The following is an 18,594-nucleotide window of genomic DNA, read 5'->3' as shown; positions in this document are numbered from 1 at the left end:
TCCCTCCCTTTCTTCCCACCTTTTCTTCCTTCCTTCCCTCGCTCCCTTGCTCCCTCCTTCCCTCCTCTTTCTCCTTCTCTTTCCTTTCTTTTCCTTCCCTTTCCTTTCCTCTCTCCCTCCCTCCCTTTCTTCCCACCTTTTCTTCCTTCCCTCCCTCCCTCCTTCCTCTTTCTCCTTCTCTTTCCTTTCTTTTCCTTTCCTTCCCTCGCTCCCTCCCTCTCTCCCACCCTCCCTTCTTTCCTTTCCACCTTTCCTTCATTCCTCCTTCCTCCCTCCCTCCTTCCATTCCCTCCTCTTTCCTTCCCTTTCCGTTTCTTCCCTTCCCTCCCTCCATTCCCTCCTTTTCTTTCCTTTATTTTCTTTCCTCTCCCCTCCCCTCCTTCCCTTTCTTTTCCTACCCTTTCCTTTCTAGCCTCCTCCTTCCTCTCCTTCCCTTCCCACTTCCCTACTATCCCACCCCCCCAAAAATCCATCACCAATTCCCCTTTTGCTACTGCAGGCAAAATCTCTGTTTCCTGCAGGAACTGGTGATTCCTTGTCTCAGCTGGCGGGTCGGGAGAACGAAGCAGCGTTGGGCCAGTTAAAATCGGGATGGGAGACCACCAGGATCTCCCAGGCTCTGGATGGAATTGCAAAGTCAAAACCTATCCTGGGAGAAGGCAAGAGATGGCCCCCTTCCCTCTTGCTGCTCAGCCCTGCCACGGTCCCCGGAGTTGCGTCCGAGTGGCAGGAGGCCTCCTCCCTCGGTCCCTGCCTGGGTGGTCCTGGCCATTTCCCCAGGCTGCTGAGAACTGGGCTTAATTGGCCTGTGGATGGGAGGCCACCAGGAATAGAAAGACTAGTCCAGGGGTGTCCAAACTTGGCAACTTTAAGACTTGTGGACTTCAACTTCCAGAATTCCCCAGCCAGCAGAGCTGGACTAGGCGCAAGAAAATAGCAGGCATGGCAGTTCCATGGTTTTGTCAGGAAAAACCAATCTCTATGGGCTGGAATAATATTTACATTAGGTAACTATATATAGAAATGCAACTGTTAATTGCTATGAGATATTATTATACTTTTTTCCTTTCTTCTGCATTTCCCTCCCACTTTTTAAAAACCCTTTTCCATGCCTCGTTTTTCCACTCTGTACAATAATCACATTATAATTATCTCGTGTTTTGACACTTTTTCTTCGTTTTTCTGTGATTTTTTTTAAATAAAAAAATATAACTTTAAAAGACCCAAATGGAGCCAGGGATCAACTGATCTCTTTGCAAGGGTGGGGCATTTCCCCAAATCTCTTGGCTTTTCTGAGTAGCTACAGATAGTCCTCGACTTACGGCCACAACCGAGTCCCAAGTTTCTCTTGTGAAGCGAGACGTTCGCTTGTTAAGCAGGATTTGCCTCGTTTTGTGACTTTTCTTGCCACAACCTTTAAGCGAATCGCTGCAGTTGTTAAGTGAGTAGCCCGATCGTTAAGCGAATCTGGCCTTGCTTGTCGGAAGGTCGCAAAAGGGGATCGCGGGACGCTGCTTCCGTCATACATATGAGTCAGTTACCAATCCTCTGAATTTTGATCAAGTGACTCTGTGGGTGCTACAACGGTCGTAAGTATGAAAAACAGTCATAAATAGTTTTTTCCAGGGCTGTTGCAACTTCGGTCATTAAATGAACTGTCGTAAGTCGAGGACTGCCTATACATTTTTGGCTCAGGTCAAGTCCATGTCTTTCTAAGGCATTTATATAACTTTTTTGGGGGTGGGTGGGTAACTGCAATGTTTTGAATGAATGAATCTTTTTCCCATGCAAAGTCTGTGTCCCTCCCAGCTGGCTTTCAATCAGTTCTCGACTTACGACCACCCCAACTTTCTGTGGCTGAATGAGTCATTTGTTAAGTGAGTTTTGCCCCATTGTACAACCTTTCTTGCCACCGTTGTTAAGGGAATCCCTGCGATTGTTAAGTTAGTCACACGGTCGTTAAGCAAATCAGGCTTCCCCCCCCCTTGACTTGTCAGAAGGTCACAAAAGGGCATCAGCTGACACCGGGGACACTGCCACCGTCATAAGTATGAGACAGTTGCCAATCATGTGGATTTGGATCGCATGGGCCACGCGGAGGCTGCAAGGGTCCTAACTCACTTTTTTCAGTGCCATTGTAACTTTGAACGGTCACTAAACAAACTGTTGTAAGTCGAGGACTACCTCTATAGGACCCGTGGAAAGAAGGAAGGAAGGAAGGAAGGAAGGAAGGAAGGAAGGGAGATGAGAAGAATGGAAGGAGAGAGGAAGGAAGGAAAGCAGAGAGGGGGAAGGAAGGAAGGAGATGGGAATGAGAAGAATGGAAGGAGAGAGGAAGGGAAGGAAAGCAAAGAGAGAGGGATGTGGGAAGAGGGAAGGAAGGGAGGAAAGAAGGAAGGGAGGCAGAGAGGGGGGAAGGAAGGAAAGAGAAGGGAATGAAAAGAATGGAAGAAGAGGGGAAGGAAGGAAGGAAAGCAGAGAGAAAGAGAGGGAAGGAAGGAAGGAGATGGGAATGAGAAGAATGGAAGTAGAGAAGAAGGCGAAGAAAGGAAAGCAGAGAGAAAGGGAAGGAGATGGGAATGAGATGAATGGAAGAAGAGAGGAAGGAAAGCAGAGAGAGGGATGGAGGGAAGGAAGGAGATGGGAATGAGAAGAATGGAAGAAGAGGAGAAGGAAGGAAAGCAATGAGAGGGAAGACGGAGATGGGAATGAGAAAAATGGAAGGCGAGAGGAAGAGGAAGGAAGGAAAGCAGAGAGAGAGGGAGGGAGGGAAGGAAGGAGCGGAAAATTAGAAATAATGAGAAATTTCCTAATAGTGAAAACAATCATTCAGTGCAGCGACTTGTCTCCAGAAGTTAAGAACTGGAGGCCTTTCAGAAAAGATTAGACACCATTTGACTTGAATAGTATATAGGGCCTTCTGCTTGAGCAGGGGGGAGGGGTTGGACTAGAAGACCTCTAAGGTTCCCTCCAGCCCTCTGATTTTATGTTCTGCCTTCTTCCCCAAACTGGTTTCCTGTCTAAGCCTTATTCCTATATTCCTGGGCCAGAGTTCCCAGCGCTGAGGCTGAGCCCTTCCCCAAGTGAGAAAAGACCCCCGTTTCCCCCCCAAAGGGGCTTCCCCATCTCTTCCTTCTGCTTCTGCCCCAAACCGAAGTGCCAACAGCAGGCAGGAACCAAAGGCACACTTTTAGGAAGCCCCCAGAACAGCTGCAAGGAGAAACCTCCTGGACTGGAATCCTTGGAGCCCCACCAGCTGCTGGGGGAGAAGTTGTTCTCTGGGGTTTTGTTTAATTGTTTTTTTAATGATTGAGTGGGTGTTTGAAGGGACTTTCAAGGCCATCTGTCCCACCCTCTCCAACAGGTGGCCCAGCTGCATAGCCACCAAGTGAAGGAGAATCCATCACCAACAAGCATCTATATCCCTTGCTGGATATAGTTTAAAATCTACTTTCTTGTAATTTGAATTGTAGAATTCTAGGGCTGGAAGGGACCTGGAGGTCTTCTAGTCCAGCCCCCTGCTCAAGCAGGAGATCCTATACTGGGTTAGTTTCCATCCATTTCCTTCCTTCCTTCCTTCCTTCCTTCCTTCCTTCCTTCCTTCCTTCCTTCCTTCCTTCCTTCCTTCCTTATCTTCCTCCCTCCCTTCCAGAAACAGAGGACTGCAAGGGTCTTCAGAGGTCTTCTAGTCCAACCCCCTGCCTCAAGCAGGACAACCGATATCATTTCAGACAAATGGTAGTCCAGTCTCTTCTTAGAAACCTCCAGTGTTGCAGCATTCACAACCTCTTGTGGCAAGCTGTTCCATTGGTTAATGGTCCTCACTCTCAGAAAATTTCTCTTTTATTTCTAGGTTCAACTCCCCCTGAGGAGTGTCCACCCATTGCCCTTCCTTCCTTCCTTCCTTCCTTCCTTCCTTCCTTCCTTCCTTCCTTCCTTCCTTCCTTCCTTCCTTCCTTCCTTCCTTCCTTCTTACTAGAATCATAGAATCTAAGGCTGAAAGTGACCTTGGAGGTCTTCTAGTCCAACCCCCTGCCTAGGCAGGAAACCCTATACCGTTTCAGTCAAAAGGCTACCCAACATCTTCTTAAAGACTTCCAGTGTTGGGGCATTCACAACTTCTGGAGGCAATTTCTGTTCCACTGATTAATTGTTCTCACTGTCAGGAAGTTTCTCCTCAGTTCTAAGTTGCTTCTCTCCTTGATTAGTTTCCACCCATTGCTTCTTGTTCTACCCTCAGGTGCCTTGGAGAATAGTTTGACTCCCTCTTCTTTGTGGCAACCCCTGAGATATTGGAAGACTGCTATCATGTCTCCCCTGGTCCTTCTTTTCATTAAACTAGACATCCCCAGTTCCTGCAACCGTTCTTCATATGTTTTAGTCTCCAGTCCCCTAATCATCTTTGTTGCTCTTCTCTGCACTCTTTCTAGAATCTCCACATCTTTTCTACATCGTGGCGACCAGAACTGAATGCAAATATTCCAAGTGTGGCCTTACCAAGGCATTATAAAGTGGTATTAACCCTTCACGTGATCTTGATTCTATCCCTCTGTTGATGCAGCCTAGAACTGGGTTGGCTTTTTTGGCAGCTGCTGCACAGGGCTGGCTCCTATTTAAATGGTTGTCCACTAGGACTCCAAGATCCCCCTCACAGTTACTACTACTGAGCAAGGTACCACCTATACTGTACCTGTGCATTTGGGTTTTCCAACGTAGGTGCAGCATCTTAATTTTCATACTTCTGAACTGAATCTGGTTCGATAGGATCCAATGCTCAAGTCTTTCCAGATCCTATAGGATCTTGAATCTGTCTTCCAAAGTATTTGCAATTCTCTCCATCCATAGAGGGACCTTGAAATGAAAAGCTTCTTCAAGCCTAGAAGATGCCTCTCTGTGTATCTTGCAGTCTTGGAGACCAAAGTCTTCTTCTATATATGACATGGCTTGGCAACAGATTCCTGTTGGGCCTTGTGATCTCTGTGATGCAATCTTGGTTTGAGGGGGGGGGGGGGGGGCTTTCCTGTAGCTCCCAAGATGTTGGGCCTCTAGAAAGTGTGCAGAGAAGAGCAACAAAGAGGATTAGGGGACTGGAGGCTAAAACATAGGAAGAACGGTTGCAGGAACTGGGTATGTCTAGTTGAATGAAAAGAAGGACCAGGGGAGACATGATAGCAGTCTTCCAATATCTCAGGAGTTGCCACAAAGAAGAGGGAGTCAAGCTATTCTCCAAGGCACCTGAAGGCCAGAGAAGGAATAATGGATGGAAATTGAACAAGGAGAGAATCAACATGGAAATAAGGAGAAATTTCCTGACAGGGAGAGCAATCAACCCATGGAACAGAAGATGCCTTCAGAAGTTGTGGGAGCTTCATCACTGGAGGCTTACAAGAAGAGACTGGACTTCCATTGGTCAGAAATGGTGTAGGGTCTCCTGTTTGGGCAGGGGGGTTGGACTAGATGACCTCCAAGCTCCCTTCCAACTCTGTTAAATACCCCACCCTTGTTCTCCATCCTCCAAATCGTCATTTCTCTCAGCTGACCTCCGCATGGCGTGTCCAGCCGGTTGCAGCCAACAGATTGCAGCCTCGTCTCCATCCGTCTCTCCCCCCCCGCCCCCTCTGTTGGTGTTCCTTGTTTTACTAGCGAGCGGAGCGGAGAAAAGTGGAACATTTATAAATATAACTGGGTTTGCATGAGCTGCTGTAAGCAAGCTTCATCTGGCAGCGTTGGCCGGCATGGCGCGGTGCCTCTCGTTTGCCGTTGCAAGAAGAAAACATTGATTATTTTGCAATGCTGTAGAGAATCCAAAGAGAAAAATCCAGCCATCTGTAGGGGCCTTAAGAGGAAAAGAAAAGAAAAGAAAAAACAAAACCTGGGCCTCTCCCAAGCATCGCCCATCAATCGGTTGAAAAAGGATTTACTATTGATTTGCAAAGGGACACGGTGGCTCAGTGGCTGAGATGCTGAGCTTGTCGATCAGAAAGGTCGGCAGTTCAGCGGTTCGAATAATAGACTTTTTCACGCTTGTGACCATAGCAACAGCCCCGGGCGGGGTGGTGGTCACGTGATCAAAATTCAAAGGCTTGGCAACTGGCATGTACTTACGACAGTTGCAGCATCCCGGGGTCACGCGATCCCCTTTTGCGACCGTCGGACAAGCAAAGTTGACGGGGAAGCCAAATTCGCTTAACAGCTAAATGATCAACTGCAGGGATTCGCTTAGCAACCGGGGCAAGGAAGGTCATAAAGTGGGGTAAAACTCACTGAGCAAATGCTTCCCTTAGCAACAGAAATTTTGGGCTCAACTGTGGTTGTGTTGAGGACTAGCTGCCTGCATGTTCTAATACAATTAAAATGATTATTGGGAGCTTGGCTCACCCCAGAATTGAAATTTCGGGAGGGGAGTATGGTGAGAGGCCCAAACGACTCGCATTTATGATGGCCGCAGTTTCTTGGGATGACGTGATCCCCTTTTGCGACCTTCTGGGAAGTCAAAGGGGAAGCCGCATTCGCTTAACAACCATGTTACTCACTTAACAACCACAGTGATTCACTTAACAACAGTGGCAGGAACGCCCACTTAATAAGTCTGACTTAGCAATGGAAACCTTGGGCTCCCTTGTGGTCATAATTCAAGAACTTCCTGTAGCTCCTGCGGTGTTGGACAAAGGTGTCATATTTTCTTGCAGTAAGAAAAAAGAGAATAAAGATTGAGGGATCCTTAGTGCTCTCTGACCTTGGTGGTTTTCTTGCAGGCATTTAATGACTCAACTAGGTAACATCTTCAGGATGGAAGGAAGGAAGGAAGGAAGGAAGGAAGGAAGGAAGGAAGGAAGGAAGGAAGGAAGGAAGGAAGGAAGGAAAAGGGGAGGGAGGAAACTGGGAAGGAGGAAGAAAAAGGAAGGAATAGGAAGGAAGGAAGAAAGAAAGAGGGAGGGAGGAGAAGGAAGGAAGAAAGGAAAAGGGGAGGGAGGAAACGGAAGGAGGAAGGAAAAGGAAGGAATAGGAAGGAAGGAAGAAAGAAAGAGGGAGGGAGAAGGAAGGAAGGAAGGAAGGAAGGAAGGAAGAAAGGAAAGGGGGAGGGAGGAAACTGGGAAGGAGGAAGGAATAGGAAGGAAGGAAGGAAGAAAGAAAGAAAGAAAGGGGGGAGGGAGGAGAAGGAAGGAAGGAAAAGGGGAGGGAGGAAACTGGGAAGGAGGAAGGAAAAGGAAGCAATAGGAAGAAAGAAAGAAAGAAAGAAAGAAAGAAAGAAAGAAAGAAAGAAGAGGAGGAAGGAAGGAAGGAAAAGGGGAGGGAGGTAACTGGGAAGGAGGAAGCAATAGGAAGGAAGGAAGGAAGAAAGAAAGAAAGAAAGAAAGAAGGGGGGAGGGAGGAGAAGGAAGGAAGGAATAGGGAGGGAGGGAGAGAAAGAAAGTAAAAGAAAGAGGGAGGAGGGAGAAGGAAGGAAGGAAGGAAAATGGGAGGGAGGAAACTGGGAAGGAGGAAGGAAAAGAAAGGAATAGGGAAGGAAGGAGAAAGGAGGAGAAGTAAGGAAGGAAGGAAGGAAGGAAAAGGTGAGGGAGGAAACTGGGAAGGAGGAAGGAATAGGAAGGAATGGGAAGAAAGAAAGAAGAAAGAGGGAGGGAGGAGAAGGAAGGAAGGAAGGAAAAGGGCAGGGAGGAAACTGAGAAGGAAAAAGAAGGAATAGGGAGGGAGAAAGAAAGAAAGAGGGTGGGAGGAGAAGGAAGGAAGGAAAAGGGAGGGAGGAAGCTTGGAAGGAGATGGAATAGGAAGAAAGAAAGGAAAGAAAGAAAGAAAGAAAGAAAGAAAGAAAGAAAGAAAGAAAAAGAGGCAAGGAGAGAGGAGAAGGAAGGAAGGGAAAGGGAGGGAGGAAGGAATAGAAAGAAAGAAAAGAAAGAAAGAAAGAAAGGGAGGGAGAAGAAGGAAGGAATGAAAAGGGGAGGGAGGAAACTGGGAAGGAGGAAGGAAAAGGTAGGAAGAGGAAGAAAGAAAAAAGAAAGGGGGAGGGAGGAGAAGGAAGGAAGGAAGGAAGGAAGGAAAAGGGGAGGGAGGAAGGAAAAGGAAGGAATAAGGAAGGAGGGAGAAAGAAAGAAAAAGAACTTTGGGGTACTTGATGTTATCTGAGCTTGGTGGTTTCCTTGCTCAAACTAGGTAACATCATCAGTGCTAGAAGGAACTAATTATAAACAGAGAGCAAACTCCCCTCTCTTCTAACACTGATGACGTTCCCTAGTTGGGTCATGAAACGTCTGCAAGAAAACCACCCAGCTCAGAGAGCACCAAGGGCTCCCCCCTGTCAACCCTCAGCCTCAAATATATTCTCCTTTATTAGAAATAAAGATGGTCAGCTGGACTTAACAGTTCCTTCCGAAACCCGTTCTGATGTGCTGTTTTCCAGATATCTCGGATGACAAGCCCTATTATCCTCTGAGCGGGGGATCATGGAAGGCCTGGTACTCCAAGGTATCAAGAAGGAATTCTAGAATCTAGAATTGAAGCTGGAAGGGAGCTTGGAGGCCTTGTAGTCCATCCCCTCCTTGCTCAAGTACCATTTCAGACAAGGGACTGAAAGCACAATTTGAAAAAAATAAAAACACATTTCTACACACTTACTAGGACCCCAAAATCATTGCCATCCTGTGTGGGTTGAAGGACTCCATGGATCATGGCTGCATGTGATTGATTGATTGATTCATCCATCCATCCATCCATGGAATGACCAATGAATTGATCGATTCTCCATGCTGCCTGTGGAAGTCCATCCTTCAACTCACCTAACAATTGTCCCGCTTAGCAACAGAAATTTTGGGGTCCCTTTTGGTTGTAAGACGCGGACGATCCGTAAACCATAAAAAAAAAATTAAGCAGCAAAATTTCCTCTTTCCCCCCTAGGAACTGAGCGATGTCTCGCCCCGCCTGGCTGCCCCCCAAGAACCCCAGTGAGCCGGTGGGGCACGTCACCGCAAGGATGGAGACCACCCACGCATTTGGCACCCCCAGCATTTCCATATCCACACAGCAGACCCCCAAAAAATTTGCTCCGGTGGTAGCCCCCAAGCCGAAATACAATCCTTACCGGGCAGGAGAACTAGAAGGTAAGATTTTTTTTCGCTTATTTTTGCAAATTGCATCCTTTTCTTTCTTTCTTTCTTTCTTTCTTTCTTTCTTTCTTTCTTTCTTTCTTTCTCTCTTTCTCTCTTTCTCTCTCTCTCTCTCTCTCTCTCTCTGTCTCTGTGTCTGTGTCTGTGTCTGTCTCTCTGTCTCTCTCTGTTTCTCTCTGTCCCATTCTCTCTCTGTCTGTCTGTCTGTCTGTCTCTATCTTTCATACTTGTAGATATTAAGAACCAGAAAATCCAGGGAAACGTTGGATAAAAAGCTTGTTTGCGGACTGTGTGTGTGAGAGTGTGTGTGTGTTTAAGTACAAGAGACAGAGAAAGAGATAACAATTGTAACTGGAACGAAAATGCGAGGTTTGAAGACGGGAAAAATTAATTGCGCTTCTGTGCCTCTTTTATAATGGAACTTGAGAAAAAAATTTTTATCGTAGCATTTGAGGGTTCTTTTTTTTTTAACAAGCTGTCCTTGGGGCCAGGGGTGTGTGGGTGGAAAAAATTACATACACACCCATACATTTTTTTTAAAAAAAAGACCTTGTCCATTACATTGAAATAGCTCGAATTGTGGAGTCCAGAATAAAAATGGATTTTTCCATCTTCTGTCGGCTGTGGGGGAACAGACTTTGCTGCGTGAGTGTGTTTGTGTGTTTTTGCATCGAGAACTGAAGCTCGACTTGACCTCAAGGGATTTTAACAATACCCCGACCAGACTTTGCTCCAATTTCTTCAGCAAAGAATGACAAAACTGTAAAACTGAGTTGGAGACCAGAGGAAGGGAGGCTGTCGGCTATGTCTCCATTCTCGTAATTCTCGCCAGGTAGCTTTAATTGCACCCGAGAAGTGAAAGTATTCAAGCAGGGAAAGTTTCATCCCTAAACCATGAAGTCTGCCTCTTCCTTTTAAAAATAAAATAAAATAAAGCAAGCTTATTCTTGTCCTATCTGCAAGGGACTTTCCTTTCCTTCTAAATTGCAAAATTGCCGGAGAAGGCATGGGGACGGAGTCAAGCGAGGAACCAGCCTAGAATTCCCTACGTAGCCACAAATGTACAAAGTCCAATCCACTTTTTCTGACTCCTAGTGGGTGCTAAATGTTATCCCACAAGTGCTTTATTCCCCAAAAGGCAGCTGGACTTTTGGTTCCCCCCACCCACCCAAAGTCTCGTGCTTATGACGGTTGCAGTGTCCTGCTATAATGACATCCCCTTTTGTGACCTTCTGACCCACAAAATCAGTGAAGGAAGCCAAATTTAAAGCTGCAGTGATTCATTTAAGAAGAGGATTAACAAGAAAGGTTGTAAAATGGGGTGGAACCTGCTTAACAACTGTCATGCTTGGCAATGGAGACTTTGAGCTCCATCCAGGGCAAGTCGAGGACGAGTATTTCCAACTGGAGAGGCCAGCCACAGAGAAGTCACTGCGAGAGAGGCCCAGAAGAAGAGGAGGAAAAGGAGGAGGAGGAGGAGGAGGAAGAAGAAGAAAAGAAGGAGAAGGAGATGATCAAGATCAAGATCATCAACAACAACATCAACAGAGATGGAAGGGATCTTGGAGATCTTCTAGTCTAACCCCCTGCTCAAGCAGGAAACCCTATACCATCTCAGACAAGTGGCTGTCCAATCTCCTTTTAAAAACCAGCTCCCACAACTTCTGGTGGCAAGCTGTTCCACAGATGAATTGTCCTCACTGTTTCTCCTTAATTCCAGGTTGCTTCTCTCCTTGATTAGTTTCCACCCATTTCCTCCCTCCCTCCCCCCTCCCTTCCTTCTAGAATCATAGAACTGCAAGGGACCTCAGAGGTCCTCTAGTCCAACCCCCTGCTCAAGCAGGAGACTCTGTACCATATCAAACAAGTGGCCCTCCAGTATCTTCTTTAAAACCTCCAGTGATGAAGCACCCACAACTTCTAGTGGCAAGTAGTTCCACTGGCTAATTGTCCTCACTGTTAGGAAGATTCTCCTTAATTCCAGGTTGCTTGTCTCCTCGGTTAGTTTCCATCGATTGTTACTCGTCCTGCCTTCCGGTGCTTTGGACTATAAACCGACCCCCTCTTCTTTGGGGCAGCCCCTCAAACACTGGAAGTCTGCTATCATGTCTCCCTTAGTCCTTTTTTTTCTCTAGACTGGCCAAATCCAAATCCCGCAACCGTTCCTTGTATGATTTTGGGGGGAGGCTTCTGTCTCCCCTCCCCAGAAAACAACCCGGGGGCATTCAGAAATGAGGACCCTCCGGAGGCCTCTTCTCGGGGCCTCCAGCTAAAACTCACCTTGGCAAATTGGATTTTTTCTTATTATTATTATTTACGAACAGTTCTAACACCGGAGGCTTTCCTGCTACGTGGGACCCAATTGTCATTTTTATCAGCAAAAAATCCGTCTTCTTTACCTCCGGCCAAGTTTCATTTTCTTCTTCACTTTCCTCCCAGCAGTTTTCCATCCTGACTGCAGAGAGGAAAAATTGGATATTATGAACAGATTTAATTGAGACGCGCACAGAGAGAGGCCGGGATGGCATCGCTTTATAGGCTTCTGGGGCTGATTTGTGATATGTTCACGTGTCTGTCTGTGTGTGTGTCTGTGTGTGTTTTAAGAGGTCTATTTGGCATACCATAAATAGCTGGCTGGGGAATTCTGGGAATTGAAGCCCACGGGTCTTAAAGGTGCCAAGTTTGGGGACCCCTGCCATATATGAAAAGAAAAAAAATAGAATAATACAATAGCAGAGTTGGAAGGGACCTTGGAGGTCTTCTAGTCCAACCCCCTGCCTAGGCAGGAAACCCTATACCGTTTCAGACAAATGGCTATCCAACCTCTTCTTAAAGACTTCCAGTGTTGGGGCATTCACAACTTCTGGAGGCAAGCTGTTCCACTGATTAATTGTTCTAACTGGCAGGAAATTTCTCCTCAGTTCTAAGTTGCTTCTCTCCTTGATTAGTTTCCACCCATTGCTTCTTGTTCTACCCTCAGGTGCCTTGGAGAATAGTTTGACTCTCTCTTCTTTGTGGCAACCCCTGAGATATTGGAAGACTGCTATCATGTCTCCCCTGGTCCTTCTTTCTATTAAACTAGACATACCCAGTTCCTGCAACCGTTCGTCATATGTTTTACCCTCCAGTCCCCTAATCCTCTTTGTTGCTCTTCTCTGCACTCTTTCTAGAGTCTCCACATCTTTTCTACATCGTGGTGACCAAAACTGAATGCAGATATTCCAAGTGTGGCCTTACCAAGGCCTTATAAAGTGGTATTAACCCTTCACGTGATCTTGATTCTCTCCCTCTGTTACAATACAATACAATAGTAGAGTTGGAAGGGACCTTGGAGGTCTTCTAGTCCAACCCCCTGCCTAGGCAGAAAACCCTATACTGTTTCAGACAAATGGCTATCCAACATCTTCTTAAAGACTTCCAGTGTTGGGGCATTCACAACTTCTGGAGGCAACTTCTGTTCCACTGATTAATTGTTCTATGGATGCAGCCTAGAACTGTGTTGGCTTTTTTGGCAGCTGCTGAACACTGCTGGCTCCTATTTAAATGGTTGTCCACTAGGACTCCAAGATCCCTCTCACAGTTACTACTATTGAGCACGGTATCACCTATACTGTACCTGTGCATTTCATTTTTGTTGCCTAAATGTAGAACCTTACTCTTTTCACCATTGAATTTCATTTTATTAGATAGTGCCCAATGTTCAAGTTTGTCAAGATCCTTCTGTATCTTAAGCCTCTCTTCTGGAGTGTTGGCTATTCCTGCCAGCTTGGTGTCATCTGCAATATCTTTTTTAGCTTTCAAAAAAGCTAAATTAAAGTTGCAATCTCTGGCATTCAAGGAAGGTCAAATGTCCTTTCTTCTTCTTCTTCTTCTTCTTCTTCTTCTTCTTCTTCTTCTTCTTCTTCTTCTTCTTCTTCTTCTTCTTCTTCTTCTTCTTCTTCTTCTTTTTTGTGGTTAAACAAAAACGGAAAAGATTTGAACGGAATCCATAGCGCGAGCGGTTATAGTCCTTGACTTGCGACCTCCTGCTTCGTGCATTCAGAGTTACAACAGCGCTGAAAAAAAGGGACTTACGACCACTTTTGGGGGCCACGAGAAGCAAAAACTTCTTCAAAGAAAAACCAGAATGTCCAGTTGCCTTTTTAAAAAAGCAACTTTGGGATCATTTATGACCAGTTTTCTCACAACTGTGGCAGCATTCCCATGATCGCCTGATCGAAATTTAGACGAATGGGATTAAAGCTCACTTAACAACTGTCTTACTTTGTGGTGGAAATTTTGGGCTCAATAGGCGCCATAATTCAAGGACTAGTTGTAGAGTCGTGGCGTTGCATACCTAAACTGCAAGAGGCTATGTGGTGAGTTTTACTGGATGAGGATGGGATGGGATAGGAATAAAATTAGAATAAATATTGGAGGACAGAATAGGGGATGGGACAGGAGAGGAGAGGAGGGGACAGAACAGAACAGAGGATAGGACAGGAATGGAATAGGAATAGAGAATGGGAATGGAAATGGAGCAGAATAAAGAAACACTGAGAAACTGATCGGTTATCAGAAACGGATGGTCAAACTTGCATCTCTCTATTAATACTTCCAGCCAGCTGGGATTAAGAGACAAGCTTTATCTGAATTAACTTCTATTAATTTACCACCGCTAATTGCTTTTTAACTCTGTACAGTTCTACACCAACCTCCATTTTTTTTGCTGGACCTAGAAGAATTTTATGGTTCTACAGGATATTACCAGATCTGGCTGGGCAAATTCCAGTATAATTGCATACTGATTTGATTTTGTCTCCACAACTCATTGAAATCGGTTGTTACACCGGTTGAATCCCACCACTGCCCACCATTGGCACAAAGCTGTAACTTGCCGTCTTTTAATTTCCACGGTGCCATTCTGCAAACACACACACACACACACACACACACACACACACACACACACACCTGCAGCAATGAGGTAGAGAAAATGAGAGGGACTTTGAAGTCCTAGTGGACGATCCCTTAAACACGAGCCAGCCGTGTGGGGCAATAGCCCAAAAAAAGCTAATACAGTCCTGGGTTGCATAAAGAGAGGCAAAGGATCAAGATCACACGAAGGATTACTACTGCTTTGCAAAACCTTAGTAAGGCCACCCCTGGAATCCTGCATCCAGTTTTGGTCACCACATTACAAAAAAGATGTGGAGACTTTGGGAAAAGTGCAGAGAAGAGCAACTGAGACGATGAAAGGCCTGGAGGCTAAAACATACGAAGGACGGCTGCAGGATTTGGGTTGGGCCAGTCCAGAGAAAAGAAGGACCAGGGGGGACATGATAGCAGTGTTCCAGTATTTGTGGGGCTGCCACAAAGAAGAGGGTGTGTGTGTCAAATTTCTCCAAAGCACCTGAAGAGAAGCAACTTGGAATTAAGGTGAAACTTCCTAACAGTGAGGACTATTAACTTGTGCCACCAGAAGTTCTGGGTGCTCCCATACTGGAGGTTTTTAATAAGAGATTAAAGGTTAGACTAGAAGACCTCCAGGGTCCTTTCCATCTCTTCTCTCTTCTCTTCTCTTCTCTTCTCTTCCCTTCCCTTCCCTTCCCTTCCCTTCCATTCCATTTCATTTCACCCCATTCTTTCTCCTCTCCTCTCCTCTTCCTTTCCATTCCACTCCATTCTCTCTTCTCTTCCTTTCCCTTCCCTTCCCCTCCCACTTTTCTCCCTTTCTTCTTCTCCTCCTTCTCCTTCACCACCACCTCCTCTTCCTCCTCCATCCTCCTCCTCCTCCTTCTTCTCCCTTCTCCCCTTTTCAAAATGCAGCCTTGGGACAACTCTGAAATGCAAGTTAATATCGCCAGAGTCTTGTGCAGTGATTCATCGCCCCCCTCTCTTTGTCCCGTCGGTGAACCCCTTCGAGATTAATTTGGGCGAAAGAACAAACAAATAAGCAACCCCCTTCCCCCCCAACCACCCACTCGGCGGTGCTCAAAAAGGAAGGAAACTGTTAAAAACCTGACATACTTGAGAATGGAACGAAATCTCTCTCTCTCTTTTTTTTTTTTCTTTTTTTCTTTTTTGGAACGAACATCGCTTACCAGCTATATTAAACCTGTTTTGAAGGAAAGATAAAGGGTAACTCTAGTTATATTTATTCCTGGGTGTTGGTGCTTAATTAACGGTGCAGCAGCCTTCTAGCTTTAAAAAAAATTAAATTCATTTGCCTTGAAAACTCAGAAAGATATCGAGTTTGCTTTTCAGTTTCTCTGATTGTTAGATCGTCTCCTCTCCAGGTTGGATGGTTGGAAAAAAAGAAGATGACTATTTGTGGATAAAGGTAGTCTTCGACATACAACACTTCACTTAGTGACCGTTCAAAGTTATGACGACACTGAAAAAAGTGACTTCGGACCGTTTTTCACACTTACGACCATATCATGTCAAAATTCAGAGGCTTGGCAACTGGCATGTACTTAGGTCGGTTGTGGTGTCCCGGGGTCACCTGCGACCTTCTGACAAGCAAAGTCAATGGGGAAGCCAGATTCGCTTAACAACCGTGTTATTAACTTAACAACTTCAGTGATTCACTTAGCAACGGTGGTCAGAAAGTTCGTAAAATGCAGCAGAACTCACTTCACAACTGTCTCGCTTAGCAACGAAAAGATTTGGGCTGAATTGCGGTCCTAAGTTGAGGACTACCTAGTATCTGTGATCAAAGACTTGGATGATGTATCTCCCAACCTTGAAGCAAATCTATGGATGTTGACTTGGAAGTTCCATCAGGGAGATCCGGACATCCATTCCGCGGGAGGATTAAAACAGATTTTATTGAGATGGGATCTAAGGAGAATATAGAGTTGATGATAAAGTCGGAAGGGACCTTGGAGGTCTTCTAGTCCAACCCCCTGCTGCAGCAGGAGACCCTATGCCAGGGGTGTCCAAACTTGGGAACTTTAAGACTTGTGGACTTCAACTCCCAGAATTCCCCAGCCAGCCTGGGGAATTCTGGGAGTTGAAGTCCACAAGTCTTAAAGTTCCCAAGTTTGGACACCCCTGCCCTATGCCATTTCAGATAAATGGCTGTCCAGTCTCTTTTTAAAAACTGCCAGTGATGAAGCACCTACAACTTCTGGTGGCAAGCTGTTCCACTGGTTGATTGTCCTCATTGTTAGGAAGTTTTGCCTTAGTTCTAGGTTGCTTCTCCCCATGGTGAATTTCCATCCATTGTTACTCGTCTTGCCTTTTGGTGCTTTGAAAAATAGTTTGAGCCCCTCCTCTTTCTGAGAGCCCCTCAGGTATAAGAACCCTGCTATCATGTCTCCCCTCGTCCTTCTTTTCTCTAGACAAGACATACCCAATTCCTGCAGCCGTCCTTCATGTGTCTATGGCGATTCTCCCTCATCCAGATCATTTTTCCCCCCCAAGAGGCAAGTGGACTTTCTGGTTCTTCTTTTGAAGACGTTTCGCTTCTCATCCAGGAAGCTTCTTCAGCTCTGACTGGAGGGTGGGGAAATGGAAGGAAGTCAGTCAGAGCTGAAGAAGCTTCTTGGATGAGAAGTGAAACGTCTTCAAAAATATAAAAAAACAAGAAAATCCAGTTGCCTCTTGAAAAAAGCATCTCAGGACGTTTTGACTGTTCTCGTTCTTCTCTGTAATTTCCCTATTTTTCTGGTGTTTCAAAATCCTGATTGCCAAAGCCCCCTTGGTTTCTGATGCAAGGAACCAAGAGGTTGCATCCCATTTTAAGATTTGTTCTTGATTTTGCAGACTGAACAGATGTCCAGTCTTTCTTGAAAAACTCCAGCGATGAAGCAGCCCCAACTCAGAACTGCAAGCTGTTCCACGGATTAATTGTTCTAACTGTCAAGAAATTCCTCCTCAGTTCTAAGTTGCTTCTCTCCTTGATGAGTTTCCACCCGTTGCTTCTTGTTCTGCCCTCAGGTGCCTTGGAGAATAGCTTGACTCCCTCTTCTTTGTGGCAACCCCTGAGATATTGGAAGGCTGCTATCATGTCTCCCCTAGTCCTTCTTTCTCTTAAGCTAAACATACCCAGTTCCTGCAATCATTTTTTTTAGCTTTTTAGCCTCTAGTCTCCTGAACATCAGAAATCAAGAGACGCTTGCTCCTGGGGAAGAAAGCCATGGCAAATCTAGGCAGCAGACTAAAAAGCAGAGACATCACCCAGCCAACAAAAGTGCGCCTAGTCAAGGCTTTGGTTTTCCCAGTTGCAATGGATGGCTGTGAATGTTGGACCCTAAGGAAGGCTGAGAATGGAGGCCTCTGAACTCTGGTGCTGGAGAAGAGTCCTGCATTGAGTCCCTTGGACTGCAAGGCCATCCAACCGGTCAGTCCTGGAGGAGATCCACCCTGACTGCTCTTTAGAAGGCCAGATCCTGAAGAGGAAACTCAAAGACTTTGGCCAACTAATGAGAAGGAAGAAGGACTCCCTGGAGAAGAGCCTCATGTTGGGAACGATGGAGGGCAAAAGAAGAAGAAGGGGACGGCAGAGAAGGAGGTGGCTGGATGGAGTCACCCAAGCAGTCGGTGTGAGCTTTAATGGACTCCAGGGGATGGAAGAGGACAGGAAGTCCTGGAGGAACATGGTCCATGGAGAAGCAACTTAGAACTAAGGAGAAATTTCCTGACAGCTAGAACAATGAATCAGTGGAACAGAAATTGCCTCCAGAAGTTGTGAATGCCCCAACACTGGAAGTCTTTAAGAAGATGTTGGATAGCCATCTGTCTGGAACGGTGTAGGGTTTCCTGCCTAGGCAGGGGATTGGACTAGAGGACCTCCAAGGTCCCTTCCAACTCTGCTATTGTATTGTATTGTATAAAAGAAGAAGAAGGGGATGGCAGAGAAGGAGGTGGCTGGATGGAGTCACGGAAGCAGCCGGCGTGAGCTTCAATGGACTCCAGAGGATGGTAGAGAACAGGAAGGCCTGGAGGAACATTGTCCATGGGGTCGCAGTGGGTCGGAGACGACTTCATGACTAACAAACAACTCATGATCATCTTTGTTGCTCTTCTCTGTACTTTTTCCAAACATTTTTTTAATATTGTGGCCAAAACCGGATGCAATATTCCAAGTGTGGTCTTACCAAGGCATCATAAAGTAGCATTAACACTTCATGCATTCTTCACCTTCAGCTCCATGCATTCATGCAACAAAATGATGCTCTAACCAAGCGACAGCATTACGGTAAAAGTCAAAATCACAGAATCCTAGATCTGGAAGGGGCCTTGGAGATCTTCTAGTCCAATCTCTGCCCAGGGCAGGAGTCTTATTCCATCCCAGACAAGTGGTTGTCCAATCTCTTCTTAAAAGCCTCCAGAGATGGGAGCACCCACAACTTTGGGTGGCAAACGGGTTAATTGTCCTCCCTGTCAGGAAGTTTCTCCTTAGTTCTAGGTTGCTTCTCTCCTTGATTAGTTTCCATCCATTGCTTCTTCTTCTGCCTTCTTTGGTGCTTTGGAGAATAGGTTGACCCTCCCTCTTCTTTGGGCA

At 45.9% G+C, this 18,594-nt stretch overlaps 1 protein-coding gene across 5 annotated transcripts in view; it reads left to right on the top strand.

Moving 5' to 3' along the window:
- Positions 1–18,594, top strand: part of LPP (LIM domain containing preferred translocation partner in lipoma) — a 177,065-nt gene that overhangs the window by 49,071 nt on the left and 109,400 nt on the right. For 4 of the 5 annotated variants that reach the window (XM_081956071.1, XM_081956072.1, XM_081956070.1 and 1 more), the window contains exon 3: positions 8,893–9,095. In XM_081956071.1, the coding sequence (XP_081812197.1) occupies positions 8,903–9,095 (193 nt within the window). In that variant the 5' untranslated portion in view covers positions 8,893–8,902. Of the gene's footprint in view, positions 1–8,332; positions 8,464–8,892; positions 9,096–18,594 lie in introns of those variants that run through there. The other variant, XM_081956074.1, reaches the window with a different exon arrangement.

This window comes from Natrix helvetica, assembly GCF_964273705.1.
Source record: "Natrix helvetica genome assembly, chromosome: 5".
In the NCBI taxonomy this organism is placed as follows: domain Eukaryota; kingdom Metazoa; phylum Chordata; class Lepidosauria; order Squamata; family Natricidae; genus Natrix; species Natrix helvetica.
This window is presented reverse-complemented; position numbering and strand designations above follow the sequence as displayed.